Source organism: Opisthocomus hoazin, chromosome 23, assembly GCF_030867145.1.
Source record: "Opisthocomus hoazin isolate bOpiHoa1 chromosome 23, bOpiHoa1.hap1, whole genome shotgun sequence".
In the NCBI taxonomy this organism is placed as follows: domain Eukaryota; kingdom Metazoa; phylum Chordata; class Aves; order Opisthocomiformes; family Opisthocomidae; genus Opisthocomus; species Opisthocomus hoazin.
The window spans coordinates 7,316,663-7,334,969 of NC_134436.1; the positions used below are offsets into that span (position 1 = coordinate 7,316,663).

The 18,307-nt window shown below is 38.0% G+C and overlaps 2 protein-coding genes across 2 annotated transcripts in view; one reads left to right on the forward strand and one right to left on the reverse strand.

Moving 5' to 3' along the window:
* INSYN2B (inhibitory synaptic factor family member 2B) overlaps positions 1-7,825 on the forward strand; it is a 44,078-nt gene extending 36,253 nt beyond the window's left edge. The window contains exon 4 of the mRNA XM_075442232.1: positions 3,496-7,825. Coding sequence (XP_075298347.1) covers positions 3,496-3,682 — 187 coding nt within the window. The 3' untranslated portion in view covers positions 3,683-7,825. The remainder of the gene's footprint in view (positions 1-3,495) is intronic.
* The window catches only part of DOCK2 (dedicator of cytokinesis 2), a 203,232-nt gene that overhangs the window by 113,555 nt on the left and 71,370 nt on the right, over positions 1-18,307 (reverse strand). Inside the window, exon 27 of the mRNA XM_075442046.1 lies at positions 13,051-13,146. Within this exon, the coding sequence (XP_075298161.1) occupies positions 13,051-13,146 (96 nt within the window). The remainder of the gene's footprint in view (positions 1-13,050; positions 13,147-18,307) is intronic.

Sequence of the window (18,307 nt, forward strand, 5' to 3'; positions counted from 1 at the left end):
GATCCTAAAGATTCCTTGGGCTCTTCACAAAACATTAAGTAATGTATTGCACAAATGCCGCGTAATCGGAGCTGGAGCTCACACTTAGCCATTTTAGATCCTTTCCAGTACTGCCATACACCGCAGACTTACGAGAACGAAGAGGAAGATGAATGTATTGCCAAAATTTACATACAATATCTTAGGCCTCATTTGGAGAGGCAGAGAATATGTATTCAAGCCAGTGAAGGCAGTGAAGAAATGACAACACTGCTATTTTAATCCTGTCTTTTTGCATTCAGTTTTTGTGAGGAACTCTTTACTTACGGGACTTTGCAGCTGATGAGCTAATTACTTAAATCGCATGCTCACTTTTCTTGCTATACATATTGCATTTCTGATATGCTGTACTGTTTTAAAGTTTATTTTTTTTAAAAGCTCAGTGGAAAATGAACTTGCCAGTAATATATTGTGAAGATCAAGTACTGAAGTTAGACATTACACTGCAAAATTAGGGAGAACTTGACTTGAAACATCCTCTAGAATTTTTTTTTCCCCTTCAAAGATATTCATATGTATTAGTATTCCAGAGGTTTCAGATATTTAAACATGTGTACATTTACAAAAATAAAGAGAAAGATAATTTCTCTTTTAGCTTGAAAACTTTTCCTTTATTTCAAAGAATATGGCAGACCATTAGCTTTGCCAGTTTGTAAGCACTATGACTTTACATTTTTTTATGGATATAATGAACTGACTATATCCACATGGAATTGTTTTTCACACTGCATTTTCTACACAAGCCAAATCATTAAAAAGCTTAATCAGCTTGCTAGGTAAAGTCAGAGTTGGACACAGCATTGGAACCTATTGCTCAACACACAACTCAGCTGAGTGCTGATATCCTAAACGGCTGGTAATGAAATCTCAAACTAATTGACATGTCACAAATTTAGCACCACAGCTCCTCTGAGACAAAGTTATTAGTCTTCTCCACAGTCCCTTGGATGCTCCAGGAAGTTACAGGACTTATCCAAGAGCACAGACTGAATCTGTGTTAAAAGGAGGATCCAGGACAAACAATATTTCCTTTATGTGGTCATTGTCTCTGAACAATCTCTGTGCATTTTTATTGGACTATGCAGCAACAGAGGTCACTTTCCAGAATTTATACGCAAACTACCGTTTACCACAGGATGCCTTCTCTCTTCAGAAGAATAAACTATGATGCTTATCCTGCATTTTTAGTTTACACGGTTTCAATACAGGAAAGCTCCTGAGTAACAAGCACAAGCATCTGAAGGAAAGAACGGAGGAAGTAACAAAACATTGATGTGCCTTCTTAATTTACTATGTAGTTTATAATGATAATCGTGCCTGGAGGCTCACAGTGCAATGATTAGTAGAACACATACAAGAGAACACAGTTTCTAGTTTTAAAGAGACAAAACAGGAGACAGCAAGGAAATATAATAGCTTTCACTTCACAGAGGTGTTCCACAAGACATGGTAACGAAAAAGCATTCTGAGTAACGCTTGAACTTCATAACATATTCATTAGACAACATTCTGAAAGAAGTAATTGTTGTCAGTTTTTGCTCTAGACAAACCCATGCATTTCCTGTGTTTCACGTAGCCTAAAAGATCCATGCAAGTATTTTTTCCACTAACATAGCATCATTGTTGTCATTAATGACAGAATCAAGTGTTTCATCTTGTTCCCCGTTTTCCTGCTCTTAAAGAATTTAAGTCATCAGTTATTCAAACACAGAGAATGCTGGGTTACTGTCACTGAACTATCTTTATCATGCACATTTTAAGCAGTCCCTGAGTTAAACAATACACTAATCTCCTATCAGTCCAAGCATGGATTACACTGATTGGTAAAGTAATAAAGTGCTTTTCAGTCTATCAATGACCAGGTATGTAGTGGCTGTAAGTTCAGCTTTATTAACTATCCAGCAGGGTTATGTGAGATGATTTCAGACTTTCAATCTAGATCCTGCAAGACGATGTCTGTATTACAACAAACAAATGCAAGTAGCAACCGAAACCAAACAGTTAGCCTATAAGGGTCAGTATTAAATGAAGACTGAATTGACCTCTTGCCTCTAGAGATGATCTCTCCAACATTAAATTATAAACTTTGAGGAAGGGAAGAAAAAAAGGAACCTGAGCAGATGCTATTCTTATGTATGCTATAAACCGAACATTTCACACTCCAGAGCTCGTGATCTGTGACTAGTGAAAAGTATTAAGTTGCAGTTGTAGCAATAAGCCTATAAAATTTAAGAGACTTTGATCAAATATGTCATTTATATCACTTCATTCTACTTCTTTTTTATGTATTATGTATTGCTTCTTGTCCAGAGATCCCTCTTCAGTTCTTCTATATTAAAATAACCCTCTTGATTTCTCTTTGCCAGCTGAGTTATTTTATTTAATTAAAAATCTGAAAACATATAGGGGTAACAAGCCTCTAGGTAATTTTAACATATCATTCAACAATATTCATGGATTTCTATATACATACAAATACTCACAATTAATAGAGTTTAAAGGTATGTATATTTACTAGTTTTTCAGATTACTTCTACCCATTGCCCAAATCAGGTTCAGGCCCTTAATGTGACATCCCAGCATCCTTCTAATGATGCCTTTTTCCTCCCAAAGAGCTTGCATTATGGAAAATACAACCAGCTCCTTTCTACTCTCCCCTCCTCCTGCTAAAACCTCCAAAGCAGACACAGCTGACAACTCCCACCCTCCTGCCCAGAAAAGATGATAAAAATAAAGAAAAACCATACAGCACTGCATCTGTCTAATTTGTGGTTGCTTTTTTTTTTTTCTTTTCTTTGTTTTTATTTAACTGTACTGGTTGCATCAGACTGCTTAATCACTGTCCACATCAATTCTTTTGAACCTTATGTTTATTTCTGTGCATGTATCTGCTCTTACCCAATTAACATCTTGGCTCTCATTTGACATCAATAATAATTATGGGTTTCAACAGAGAAAATAAGTTATTCTCTAATTTCCTGTTAGCTAATACCATTTATTTCAAAGAAAGACTTACATATTTGCTTAATTTCATATATTTTTAGTCCTAGCAGGTCTCCTAGTGGGACACATTCACAATTAACAAAGTTGAGCACGTGTGAGTTTTAAATTCCTGCCTAGCATATGACTGAGTCAGATTACAGTATCAAAATCTGACCATTAAATAAAATGAATTGAAAAGTCATCCCAGTACATTTTCATTTTTTCTCCCTTAATTTTTGCCCATGGTTTCAGGCACAATGCTAGAGGTTCTTAACTCATATAGAGAAAGGTTTCCCTTGGAAAAGATTAAGAGATAAACTCATTTTCAAATCAGCAACGCACAGACCCTTGTGTTTTAATCAGGTTCTAGTATTGAAAAAAGTCAAATTATTCTGAGGTAAGCACCCTTTCCACATGTTTTCTAAAGACGCAATTTCTCACTTATTAGCTTAAACCTCTTCATTTTCCCCATAGTGTAGAATATGACTTCAGACAACAAGAGGGAAGATTTCATCAGATTTTGGAAACACTGGATCATGCAGAGCAAAATCCAGCTTCAGCTTCACCTCAGAAACTACCATCTGATCATCCAGTTCCCGAGAAAAAGGAGTTAAGAAGAAAAACAAAAAAGGTGAAAAGAAAATGCTTCTGGTGGATTTGACTTCCTTACGGATCCCTTTCACATTTCAAAAGACACTAGAACAGAAAGAGGTTTGAGAGCACAGACCTGAAAATGTGCTATTATGAAATCACAAAGCTAAAGAATGTTTAATTACAGTACCTGAAAAATTAGAATAATTTAATTTACTTACATCATCTCACTGAATAAGGGTGCATGAAGATACTATTTTCAAGAAGAAACTGTTTCTTTTGAAAGGAAGCTTTCTCGTTTTTTCCAAGGACACTTTCATATGCTTTATAAAGACTTTTTTTTTTCTACTTTCCAAAAATAATGAAGTTCAAATATCTATTTTAAAGAACAATGGTAGACAAAGCTAAGAGTGTCACACAATCTTCATTTCCTATTCGTAACCAACATGGACTAAAAGAAAATAACTTCACTGATCTTAGAACAAGCCACATAATCAAGAACAAGTTCAGGGGAATCCACATTGCTCAAACAAATCTCTCCTCAAGGGAGACAATTACAATTATATCACATCCCCACAGAATTTTTTTTTTTTTCTGTCATCAAATATTTCACAACAAAAAAAGAATTTCAGGTTAAGTTTTAGTCTGTCCTTTTACTGGTTCAATTTAAAAATCAACCATTTAGAAGTTTCAGCCACTTAACAGACTTCTCTGAAAAGAGAAGAATCATAAAACAAAAGGATATTTCGGTAATTCTAGTCTTAACCCCCTACTCAAGCAACGTCCATTTAGGTGAAATTGAGTTTTGAGTATCTCCAAAGACAAGAATCCAAAATGCCTTGGGGCAAGCTGTTCCAATTTTTTTCCTAACATCCAAGCTGATTTTGCTATGTTCTAACTTGTGACCATTACATCTTGCTCTGTCCAAATACACCTTCAAGCAGAATCAGACAAATAACGAGACCTCTCTCCTAAGGCTTCACTCCTTAAAGACTGAACAAATCCAGTTTTCACTGCTTCTCTTCACATGTTACTTGCTGCAGCCCACAGTCATCTTCATGGTCTCCCTCCAGTAAGCTGATGTCTTTCTTCTACCTGGAAGCCTAAAACTAGGCACAATGCCTCAGATGTCATCACACAATTGCTGAATAAAGGGGAATAACTGCTCTGGCTATTTTCTTCCTAAACCATTTGCCCAGTTTGTCCATTTAAGACCTGTATCACTATATTAAAATATCCCAAGATGTGGGGTTTTGGCCTTAAGATAATTTGATATGTGATACAAAATTGATCATAAAAATAAATATTTAATGAACTTCTCTCTATTATATTAAAAAATTATATATGCTGAAAAGATTTTTATCAGATGTCAAGGCAGTTATTTCTTTCCTTCAAAAATAGTCAAGTTACCAGCTACCACAGCGTATGACAATGTAACCTATTTTAGGGTTGATGATACTATTATTTTACTCATGAAAACATGGTCACTTTTCATATGGGGGACAGAGGGGAAAAAGTTTTCCAAAGCACATTTAAAGGGCACACTGTAAAGCCCAAATAATGTATTTGCTGTTTAGCGGAATGCACTGCAGACCTTTTCTTAGAAGTGACTCTGATTAATTAGTTCAGATGGTGCCAGGGTATTCCATAGATTAACCTCTGGATCCTATTTTTCTAAATCATATTGTATTAATTGTGCAATGTTAGTTTAAAATGTCTGTACGCTTTTTGTACACTTCTGAGTTCCTTGAATTCTTAGGGTTAATTACAGATTTGAAAAACACATTAAAAATGTTGCACAGAAAAATTTTGTCTGGAAGAACTAAGTTTTTGATAAAACTAGTCTACATTTATAAGAGAGTATGCTATGTGACATGGCTTAATTTATCAAAATTCTACAGGAATGACAGGTTTAAAAAACATTTCCGTGTTCAGTTCAGTAATTACGGAAATGACAGGCACAAAATTCTCATTAATTCAGTGGCTGTTCAGAAGAAGACCCTTATATGAATTTTTACTAGCAAAAAGGATGCTTTACTGAGACAGAAAAGCCCTTCAGTAGTGATTTGTGGATATAACAAAGGTAAGAATAAAATTATTATATCAGAACATATGATATTACATTCAAATACATTTACTGCTTATGCTGGTATGCCAACAGCATTCCTATTTTGCATTAGTCTCTGTGATTGATATAATGAAGGATTTATTAGTGTGTAAATTTTTCTTGTATATTAAAATAACATTTTAAGATTAATATCCTCTGTGGTAAAAGTATTATGATAATAGGCCATACCAACAGGCTTTACGCTCACAAAACCACTAAGTTTTTTTCTGTAGATTTTCAATAATTTGTTATTACATGAAAGCAATCTTTCTGTCTTTCTTTTTATTAATAAGCACAAAGAAAGCTCATTTTAAGCTGTCTGATTCTCGTTTGGCATACATAATGAATACGATGCCCTCAACATATTTTCAAAGGACTCAGATTATTCAATTTAAGCAAACCACAGTATTTTGGTTCACCACATAGCACCAATCAATTCCTGGGGTCAGTAAAACTATGCAAGAACTGAAATACTCTATTTAGTTTAAGACAGTCCAACCAAAGACACTTGTAAGTAAGGCTCTAAGTCTTTCCTATGACCTGAACAAACACCAGTTCTTCTAAAAAGCTAAAATATGCTGATTCAAATGGTTACAGGTTTTATATGTTAATATCTGATCTTGATGAAATTCAGAACTGTAGACAGTTTTTAATCCTTAATCACCCAGTCAAAAATAGGCTTTTTTTCTTATATTCCTCAGTCAGTTGTTTTTCAAGTCTCTCTCAATCAGTAAAGTATGGATTATCCATATACAGATATGAAATTCTCTTTTTAACATATGCACACACAACTGCAGGGAAACACTTCAGCTGTCTAGGCCAGCCAACCCTCAGCTCCCAACTTACTCTGCAATTTAAGGACAACTACTTGTCTTTCAGTTTACCCTCTGTTCAGTGTTTTCAAATCCACCCCCTCTAAGACATCTGTTTTCCTTGAAAGAAAACATGAAACTGCCATGCTGTTAAAGCACTGTCCTTCAGAAAGGTTGCTCCTAGAGTTTTCTACTTCAGGACTTCAGAACGAAAAAGGAGATTTTTTTTGAGTCGGCAGTAGTAGCAACAACCAGCCAATTTTTAAAAAATATATTTAAGATCCAGACAAAAGGTTTATCTGAAACACAGACAGCACTCCCTCATCCTTCTTCCAGAGGCTCTGACCACCATGAACAAAAAACATGCAATAATTTAACTAAAAATAAAATAAAGGTACACCAGAAGTAAATTATTCCTACAAAAGAATAAGCATCGTAGCTCCACAATAAAACCCCACCCACTAAATGCAGGAAGTTATTATACCGAGTCTTCTCCACAGTACATCACACACATTAGGCCTTCTACATAAAATTTTAAAGACAACATTGGAGCAAAAGGCATTTGATACATTAAAAGGTAACAGCGGGAAAGTGTCAGTCCTGGTATGCATCAGTAAGACTGCTTAGTTGCTAAATGTTTTGTTTAGATTTAACATAGAAATTTGTATATCCTAGCACAGAAAATACCTAAAAATTAGTAGCTTCATAACACATAATTGGAGACTCTAAACTATGTGAAAATGTAATATGTAAGCATTGCTTTCTGGTTTATTGTTTAATTTTTAACAAATATTTTAGTAATTAATTATTAATTCATATGGCAAATAAAAAAATCACCAGACGCACGCTATGCAATTTATGATGTCAAGATCGGAAAAGTAACAGAAATTGGTAGTTTGTTAGAAGATAATAGTACTGGCTATAACACTTTCACTGATTTAGAAAATTATGGTATAATGCCTAAAACCAGCTCCCAGAGTAGGAAGTAAATGTTAGAAATACATAAAAACATGGTCCTAAATAAAATTTTAAAAAAACAACCACCAAGAACAGAAAACCCCAAAACCACAGCTACTTGGCAGCATTTGCATACAAAATAATGGAGGCTTCTCTGAAAGACATATTAAAATGACAACTACAATATGCTATTTATAAAGCATTGCAGGGAACGTGGCATACTCCAGAATCACTGTATTTGAAATTGCTGTTCTACGGAGTCAGCCTAACTTTCTATAAAAATTCAGAAAGTATGAATAAAATAGTGATTTCTCTCAATCATGTAACAGCAGTTCATGTAGGGCATTTTACAGTTCTGTGCACTACAGCTCTTTCAAAAAAGCCACAATACTTAGTAATTATGCTGGCTTAGATATAAAACATCTTCCTAATGAAATGTATTATCTAATGTATGTTTTGTAAGTTTCTAGGTTCTTCAAATGTGATGCTATCTTTTGCAATAAAGTGAGATATTTTCCTTCAGTTTCAGAAGTCAATTAATAACAAACAACATTTAGATTACAAAGGAAGTAAACAAATGTTCTTTGGAAAAGGAAAACAAATGGGAAATGAATACATAGGTCTTTCATGGAATCATTCTTCAGGTTTTCCAGTTAGAAAAAGGATTTCAGTTTGAATACTGAATAAAAAAAGCTGTAACTTCTAACTAGACCACGTGTGTATTTGAATATATCTTATTCTCCAGCCACGGCAGCTCTGCAAAATGGTTTCTCTGGGCATTATTTCCCAAAAGAATTTTGGGTTTTGCACAAGTATGTTATCTAGAGCAGCTTTGGTTAACAGAGCACACTGTTCTATTTCCTGCAAAGTCTTTTTTTGTACAATATCCTACATAAATATTGTCTAAAAACTTTTCTGTGAAGCATAACTACTCTCTTTTCATCATGCTAAACTGATACTGTGAACTAAATCAAGTTTGGGAGTACCAAAGAAAAGCTTTAAAATGTTAATGGTGGATTTATGATATTTTTGCTTGCCTAACAAAGCCAATACCAAAACTAAGTACTTCCATATTCCACATGCTTGTATGATTTACTTCTATAATTACTGCAGTAGGACTTCGCTGCATCATGATGTCCTTTAACTACAAGTCTAAATTTCATAAAGTATTCAAGATAGAGCTTGATTAGGCAATTTTAGACAATAAACTAGTCACTCTGTTACAAGTTCAGAACTTGTGCAACTACAAAGTCAAGGCTTTATTTTTAAGTGAAAATAACAAAGCAGCTGTTAAAGCCTTCAACTGCCCAAATCTCCCAGTGAAGGGAAGAGTGGCATTTAAGTAAGTCTTTTCTTCAGTAGTTGCAGAGAGCCACATTACTTTTCCATCACCAACACCTTCTCAGCCGACTCTTTCCAGTAATTACATGAACAAAGCTCACAGCATGCTGTTACCAGCTGAGCACAAGGCAGCACCTTCCCCTTTAGATTTAGCTGGCGTTGTAGCAAGAAAAGATAAAGGTAACTGTAACCCAAAATCCTTTTAACTTCTTCTCTGCCAACAAGCCAGAAGCTTCTGAAAAGGACACCTGAACATGAAAATTAACCTGCTTATCTCTGCTACAAAGCAAAAAAACTCACATAAACAAAATCCGGTATTGCAATATTCAGAAGCAGAGTAACAGATGTAAGAATTAACTGAGTAACTGTCTGTTCTCCTGGGAGTAAATAACAGATGTAGTCCAATTTGAGATGTCACTCATCTCCATATAAGATCAGCTATGAAGTCTGACTGCAGCTATTCCCTATGTCCCACCTGTACTTGTAGAGTTCACCATAGTTTTAGCAACTTTAGCTCACCTAAGCGTTCTGCAGAAGGTCATAATTCCTGACTATCTGCTTCATTTTTAGAAAATTAAGTATTCAGGCTTTCAACAAGTTTGGCCATCTCAAGAACTTTCAAAGCAAACCTGCAAATGAACTGAGTGAACTAAAGGTAGAACACGGAGCACGAAATCACCTTTTTCTGCCAGTTCATTCTGAATGCAAAATACTATTTTGTTCATTACAATTTCTTCATGTCACATGTAAAAGAACACTCTCTTGAAAGATCCTACCTCAGCTCTAGAAAACTCTTTACAATTTACTGGAGTTCTGCTTTGAAAAACCTCTGAAATGCCAAATATATACATACGCATAGGTGCTTATGAGCATCATTAGCATTCAGACATCTGCATTTCAAAATTCACACTGGAGTTGATCTTTTCAGGTAAAAACAGCTGAACAAGTTACAGTAGATGAGAGAAAAAAACCAACAGAAAAAAACACCCCCAAAAAACCAAACGGATTTTCCAAGCCTAATGATAAAGATCTTTTTTGCAGGATTACTACTGTTTCATTTTGCTTCTTCATTTACTGTTTATGGTAGCCAAAAATACCCCTTAACAGACCAATTACACTATCCATGACACTCACATGCAAGTACAGCAAACATTTATCAAACAGTGTAGAGAACTGAAAGGTTCACCGGGTCTGCATTCAAAACCTCTTCCTGTTGCGACCATGCACACACGCCAGAGGGTTACACGCAGAAGAATAACAGACTGGAGTTCTAAAAAAAAGTTAATGACACGATTTCTGAAACTTGCAGATCTGCCACCAGGGAGTTTGAAGCAACCACTGGCAAATATCTGCTCTGAAGAACTCAATTATTAGGAGACTAATCATTAAGAGACACAGATGCTCTGACTGGCAATGATCTAAAACTACTGTTTTGGTTTTCCAACAGAAATGAACAAGGAGACAAAGCACATGTTAAAAGAGACACAGTGTACCTTTTGTGGCCAAAACAATCAAGTAAATACTGCTCATGACTTTGCAGAATAAAGCAAATCTCTAAAGACTAACAATTAATATACATCTTCTCTTAAGCACGCAGTCTGAAGGGCAACTTCCATAATTCCTGCTGAACATAAGTAGCTTGCATTCTCACAAATAGTCTAAATAAAGAGAAGTACTCATGAGATATGTAGTTAAATCTGAACAAATTGCAGAGTCTCTCCTTGAAAAAAAGTCTCAAACCCTGGAATCTCGACCAAAATCTCAGGTGAGTGCTCTGTGCCAGCGCATCCCCAGATATTTTCCCTGTGTGCACAGGGCATCATCGTCCATGGAATGTGGAAAGAGGGGCAGGCCACTTGGGAAGAGTACAGGAATGTTGTCAGAACATGCAGAGATGCAACGAGGAAGGCCAAGGTCCACCTGGAATTGAAGCTGGCAAGGGATGTCAGAAACAACAAGAAGGGCTTCTTCAACTACATCAGTAGCAAAAAGAAGGCTAGGGACAATGTGGGGCCGCTGCTGAATGAGGTGGGTGTCCTGGTGACGGAGGATGCAGAGAAGGCAGAGTTACTGAATGCCTTCTTTGCTTCAGTCTTCAGTGCCAAGGCAGGCCCTCAGGAATCCCAGGCCCTGGAGGTAAGAAAGGAAGCCTACACAGAGGATGACTTTCCCTTGGTCGAGTAGGACTGCATGAGGGATCGCTTAAGCGATCTGGATGTTCACAAATCCATGGGCCCCGATGGAATGCACCCACGAGTGCTGAGGGAGCTGGCGGATGTCATGGCTGAGCCACTCTCCATCATCTTTGAAAGGTCCTGGAGGACACGAGAGGTGCCCGAGGACTAGAGAAAAGCCAATGTCACTCCAATCTTCAAAAAGGGCAAGAAGGAGGCTCCAGGGAACTACAGGCCGGTCAGCCTCACCTCCATCCTGGGAAAGGTGATGGAGCAGCTCATCCTGGAGGTCATCAACAAGCAAGTGGAGGAAAAGAAGGTTATCAGGAGTAGTCAACATGGGTTCACCAAGGGGAAATCATGCTTGACCAATCTGACAGCTTTCTACGGTGGCATGACTGGCTGGCTAGATGAGGGGAGAGCCGTGGATGTTGTCTACCTAGACTTCAGCAAGGCTTTCGACACTGTCTCCTATAACATCCTCCTACGGAAGCTCAGGAAGTGAGGGCTGGATGAGTGGTCGGTGAGGTGGATTGAGAATGGGCTGAATGGCTGAACTCAGAGGATTGTCATCAGCGGCTCTGAGTCCAGTTGGAGGCCGGTAACTAGTGGTGTCCCTCAGGGGTCAGTACTGGGCCCAGTCTTGTTCAACTTCTTCATCAATGACCTGGATGAAGAGTTAGAATGTACCCTCAGCAAGTTGGCTGATGATGTAAAACTGGGAGGAGTGGTGGATACACTAGCAGGCTGTGCTGCCATTCAGCATGACCTGGACAGGCTGGAAAGTTGGACAGAGAGGAACCTGATGAGGTTCAACAAAGGCAAGTGCAGGGTCCTGCACCTGGGGAGGAACAACCCCATGCACCAGTACAGGCTTGGGGCGGACCTGCTGGAGAGCAGCTCTGCGGAGAGGGACCTGGGAGTGCTGGTGGATGACGAGGTGACCATGAGCCAGCAGTGTGCCCTGGCTGTCAGGAAGGCCAATGGGATCCTGGGGTGCATTAGGAGGAGTGTGGCCAGCAGGACGAGGGAGGTTCTCCTTCCCCTCTACACTGCCCTAGTGAGGCCCCATCTGGAGTACTGTGTCCAGTTCTGGGCTCCCCAGTTCAAGAAAGATGAGGAGCTACTGGAGAGAGTCCAGCGGAGGGCTATGAGGATGAGGAAGGGATTGTAGCATCTCTCCTACGAGGAGAGGCTGAGGGAGCTGGGCTTGTTGAGCCTGAAGAAGAGAAGGCTGAGAGGGGACCTTAGAAATGCCTATAAATATCTTAAGGGTGGGTGCCAGGACGATGGGACCAAACTCTTTTCAGTGGTAGGGGCAATAGGCACAAACTGAAACAGAGGAAGTTCCAGCTGAACATGAGGAAGAACTTCTTCACTCTGAGGGTGACGGAGCCCTGGCACAGGCTGCCCAGGGAGGTTGTGGAGTCTCCTTCTCTGGAGATATTCAAGACCTGCCTGGACAAGGTCCTGTGCAGCCTGCTATAGGTGACCCTGCTTCGGCAGGGGGGTTGGACTAGATGACCCACAGAGGTCCTTTCCAACCCCGAACATTCTGTGATTTTGTCCCCCTCCAGAAACAGAGCGAGGATTGGCAGCTGTTCCACAGCAACTCTAAGCCAGCAGAAATTAAAGCATGTGGAAAAATTGGGAGAAACAGAGCATTCATCAATTACTTATGTAAGCTATTCGGAATATGTTTAAGTTCTACTCAGACACTTCCACTTTAGATTGGTAGAAACATTGTTTTCAATGTGTTATTGTGCCCTTTATGCAGGTTTATAAACATTCTTCTCTTTGCAAACAGCAATTAACTTTGGATTTAGTGTTTGTTTTTTTAAAGATTGCACAAATCTCACAGTATTCAACTACACTTCAGAAGACACTACAGTGGCACAGCTGAATGAAAAAAGAGAAAGCTCTAGTCCCTTTATTTTTAATCTATAAAAGGTCACAAACAAGAACTCCACAAATACTAGATTTGCATTTTTTCATGATAACTAAAATGACTTTCAAAGCATTAAAAATACATTAAAATATTACTCACAATTAAGGGATCATCTCGTCCCATTGTAATAACAGTTCTGTTCACTGTGCGTAATAACTGCACCATTATGTCTTGAATATGGTGATAAGTTGATGCCTGTAAATGAAAAAAACAGTTTTGGTATTAATTCCACACCTCTTATAATAGAAAGAAGAAACCAATTATTTCCATGTTGACAGTTCAAGATGTATAACATAACCACCCTATTGAAAGAAAGACACTAATTATTGCTCACACTGCTCCTTGGTTCCAGCAATTTCAGTGGAATACTTCTGTCAAGTGGCAGAGTCCAATTTTAGCTATATCTATCCCACAGCTGGTTTTTGTTTCAAATAGTCACTTCCCATCCCTCACTCAAGCAACTCATGTTTTCCCAGTAACTAAGTAACCTATAGCTTAATAGCAACGACTTGGTAATAAATAATTGCTGCAAATTGTATCGTAGTTCTCCCTCAAGGTAGTCTGGAGGTCAGTAAAAGTCTTTGCTTGCAGTCACAAAGTACATAATTATTAAAGAAGAAAGTTATCTTCATTTCACTTTGCAGCTCTGTGAGGGCACAAACTGAAGATGGTCTGCTCTCTGGCCCCACTGCCGAAGTACTGGTCAATCCGGCTGACTGAGACTACCCCAGGGACCCACCACCAAGTTCCGAGTGATCTTTGCAGCCCAGTGGCAAATATTCACCAGCTCGCATCAAATGATAAGGACCTCTGGCATGTTGCCTACAAGAGGACATTTGATTATTTATTTTAAAACACTTAGCAGAGGGGTATAACCCTATAGTTACCAATTTCACTGACCTTACTCTGATCACTAGACAACTTGGGAAGCTAGCATGCAACAATCAAGGAATGAAAAAAAAAAAATTAGCTGACACCAAACAAGGCACCTCTTTGAAGTTACATGTAGTATGGAACACAGTCACAGAAGCCATGGTGATTTCTTAACAATATTTCAGGTGGCTCAGCTCCAGCATCACCTCGGAAGAAACTGCTTCTGATCCTGTTTTATCTCCGAGAAATCTAACATTGTCTCCGTTCTTTCTCCTGTTTTGATAAACGTGAATCAGGCCAGCATCCCTCGCAACTGAGACCTTCCTCATATCTAGCCATTTATTCACTATTATCATTTAGTCCTACACGTCCTTCGATTACGATGCATGCTTAAATGATCTTCTCACCTGTCACAGCATGTCAAAAGTTACTATATTCTATAAATGAACAATGTATCCACAGAATAATTTGTTTGTGGTTTGTGCTTTCTTTTTCTAATTTAAATTTCTCAGGTACAGTCCCATATTTACAAAAAGACTACACCTGACAGTTGCTGCACAGAAGACACATTTGTTGGAGTGCTTTCACAAAGGTGCTGTCTCTTCCATCTCCTCTGCCGCCCAATATGCATACTGTAGGTTTTAAGGTTTATGCCAATCAAATAACATGAAAACCGTACACTGCATTGGCTCTTTATATTATACAAGCACTGGAAACAACAGTGAAATTAAAAATAAAAACCTGCAGTGCATCTCCCCCCACATCAACTTTAATAATTAACCAAATACTCATCTTGTCTCTATTTTCTCTTTTCTAATCACCTGAAAAGCCTCCGAGATAAGACCGCATTTTCTTCCAGTAAAACGTAACTGCTTTTTGTCACAGACCAAAGCAAATTCTTCAGCCTTATGCAAAGCTGTAATCAAAAAGACACTTTTCCTTCAAAGAGCAACAACCAGAATCTTCTGGCCTCCATGCTGCAGGAGTGGCATATCTTAGTCCTGCTGATACTTGACCTCACAGTAGAAAAAGGAAAATCTAGCCTTGCCACTGGATTGTTGAACAGTGGCAGCCTTCAGCACTAGAGTATCTTCACAAGCTTTTCAGGTTTGAGGTGTTTTATCATACAGCTAGAAAGTAAGACATCATTTGAAACATTCTTTGTCAAAGAGTATAAAATTTATTGGACTAAGAGGCTACACAAACCACTCATCACCTCAAGAATCTCTCTTTCCAAGGCTGTACTAATGCATTACAGATGCATTTAACTGGATCATAGATTCTTCACTACTGTTTCACCAGATAATAGTTACCGCACCCTGCTTGAAACTGAGAACAAGGGGCAGAGCATAACAGGGAAGAAGTACAGAGAGGGATGGCAACTCACGAGAAGCCAGAAAAATGAAAACAAGCAGACAGATGTTGACAGCGTGAGGAAGAGGGGACAAAGGATGTCAAAAAAGATGAGCCAACCATAGGAAAGAAAAATGCCACCAAGGTGCTTGAAATAGCACAATTTCTTGGACTAGAAAACATACAGAAGAGCTATCTCTTATCCACTGCCTTCAGGACCTAACACACACCACATTTCCAAATCCTATGACTCCACTGGAAACACTAGTGAAAACTACGGAAAAAAACTATATTCCATTCAAGTATCATCTTTATCAGAGTTGAGGCATTATCTGCTTAACAAATACAGCTTACACAGGGAAAAATGGAGGAAAGAGCAATATTGACATGGAATTGCTTGGTAGCCTTGCAGTGAAAACCATTTGCCTGCTACAGATGCTTGCTTTTTTCAGCAGGATTTTGTGTTTCTGTGAAAGGCATCTTATTTCTTCTTTGGACTTGAATGCTTCCCATATTCACTAGTGCTACTGTAACATCAAACATAACTTTCAGGAAATACTTAGTTTTAGATGAACTACACTCTGGGTAAGTTTTTGATACATCTCCAGAGTACACTCTTGATAAATGTTGTTCTATTTGCAGACGTCTACGTAGCTTTTCTGTTTGGTTTTCGGTCCTTTTTTGTACATTCTTCTTTGACTGTAGCAATATATTTTATGGTTGTGCACTTTTGTCCAAAAGCAGTTTGCCATCTCTTATTACAGACTGTTGCATTTATTAAATAATTTCAAGGTTTGCTTTGAAGAGTAGAACATTTGTTACCCTTATGCATTGGGGTACCAGTTAAAATTGAACGTTTTGTTTCAAACAAGTGTTCTCAACTGTTGAAAGAATGCATCGTAGGACAGCAGAGGACCTATGGCAAGACACCAGCTATAAAACAGGTAATTTTATCAAGCTATCAGTTAACAGAGCAGTAGAGGAAAGCTGAAGCAACCTAGAGAACACCACATTTTTACAGTTATATACCCTGCCCCTGGATGTTTCATTTCTTATTTACATCAATTGGAAAATACAAACATCAAATTGAGAATCTGCATTACTCTTACAACTTCCTCCTCATAACTACAAAAATTAAGTACAGCAATTATGTATAGCTATCTCAAGCACAAATCAAGCCCCTTACAGTTATCTGGCTATGCCTACATCAGCAACTTGGTTCAGAACAATTTTGAGGCAAATCCCTTATTCACTTCCATTTACCATGTACTGCTTCTGAGTGGTTTTGTGGTACACAAACTAGATGAATTCCAGATAGAGATAAACTAGAAGTTCCTTGACAGTGCTAGAAATGAAGACTTTAGGTTCTTGATCAATGTTTGGGACACACCAATATAAGGCACCCCAGCACATTTCTAAACTGCCTTCGGAAAGCTGAGCCGCATGCACAATGGAGCTGTCTGAACCACAGTATCAGACTGTACCTCACTCAGTGCCAACTCGCCAAGCAATGTACAACAGATTCATCAGAAGCCCCACAACGAACCACATGAATCTAGTCCCCTCCTGTGTGACACGTTCATTGCTAATGCAGACATTACTAAAACATGCTACACACAGCCAAGGCAAAAAAAGCATCATAAAGGGAAGCCACATTAAACAAAATAAATGTGGTATACATATATTTTGTTGTTGTTGATACTTCTTAATAGTCATTTGAAGGTATGCAAAGCTACCTGCTATAACTACGGCTACCTTCTGACAATAGTCTCTAAAAGCACTAAAACTCACAGCCTGCAGTTTGCAAAGAGTATTTTCTTTTCAGCCAGGAAAGATACTATGTCTCACTGCAAGAACTGCAACACTTAAATAGCTTTCTGATTAGAACTCTGTCCATGCAGCTACCATACCAAACGGAGAGATACAAACTGGCATCTCAGCTGGAAGTGTTATCTGCAGTGCTGCAAGAAATATTCTATGATTTGGCCTCTGTTACAATTCAAGACAATCAGAGCTGTTCTTATAATATTGATTACCACTATAATTAAAAAAAAATCAACAGCCAAAAATTGTAAACTACGTAGCAGCACTTTGCACACTTCCCTCGGGCACAGGGAAGTCACTTGTTCATTAGTTTGCCTTTTTTTAAATTCAAAGATGAAGGCTCTTATAAGCTAGCTTTACTTCCTTCCACATTTCAGTACCTGCTATAACATTAATAGTACCAGTTCAGAACATGACATACTGGTTTTAACATTTAGCCATGACTCCGTTATTAAAGATGAGCTCTATTCCGAATTCACAAGTAACATACAACATACCTTTCCTGGAAACAAGTAATATATGCTCAAGCACAAAAAGTGCTTTTCTGGTAAGCATTTGGATTTTTAGAGAAATATTAGCAAATGAGTTTAAATGGTTTCTTTATGAAACTGAGACCACTTTTCTTCTTGATAATCTAGAGAAACAATTAGGCATTCAATACTGGCACTGCTAACTTGAGAACAGCATTTTTACATATTGCCTATACACAGGATTTCAGCTTTTATTCTGTTTCTAGCTTCAGATGACAGCCTAGCAACCCACTGTAACATGCATTTTCTTAGATTCTATTTCAGTACACAAGGATGACTAGTGAAACCTGGAAAACTCACCATTTGGCTGCAGTCCATTTGGTTAAACATAAGACTTTTCAGAAGCTAAATTAACAACTTGTTCCATATATAAACCCTTCCTTGGAAAGCATGAATTGTATTATTTCATTTAATGGTCATCAAACAAACCTGTATGCTTGCCTTCACTGTTGAAAAGGATTTGATAGGTAACGAAGGCATGAAACAATCAAAGCTCGTACACAGTATGCAGGTCAGCAGTAGGAAGTTCTCTGTCAGAACTCAAATGCCTTCAGATTCATTGATGGGATGGATGGCACACATTGGTGCACTCAAATTAGTTAACAGAAAATCCAATCCAAACAAAATCTCACTCTCTTCAAAAATATACGTGCAGGGCAACAGCAGTTACTGTTCGATTTAGCTTTCACATTCTATTTAAACTTCTACAGGGTTAGGACAAAAATTAGAGTAATTCCTCTGTCTCAGAGTCAACTATGCACTTCAGAATATGATAA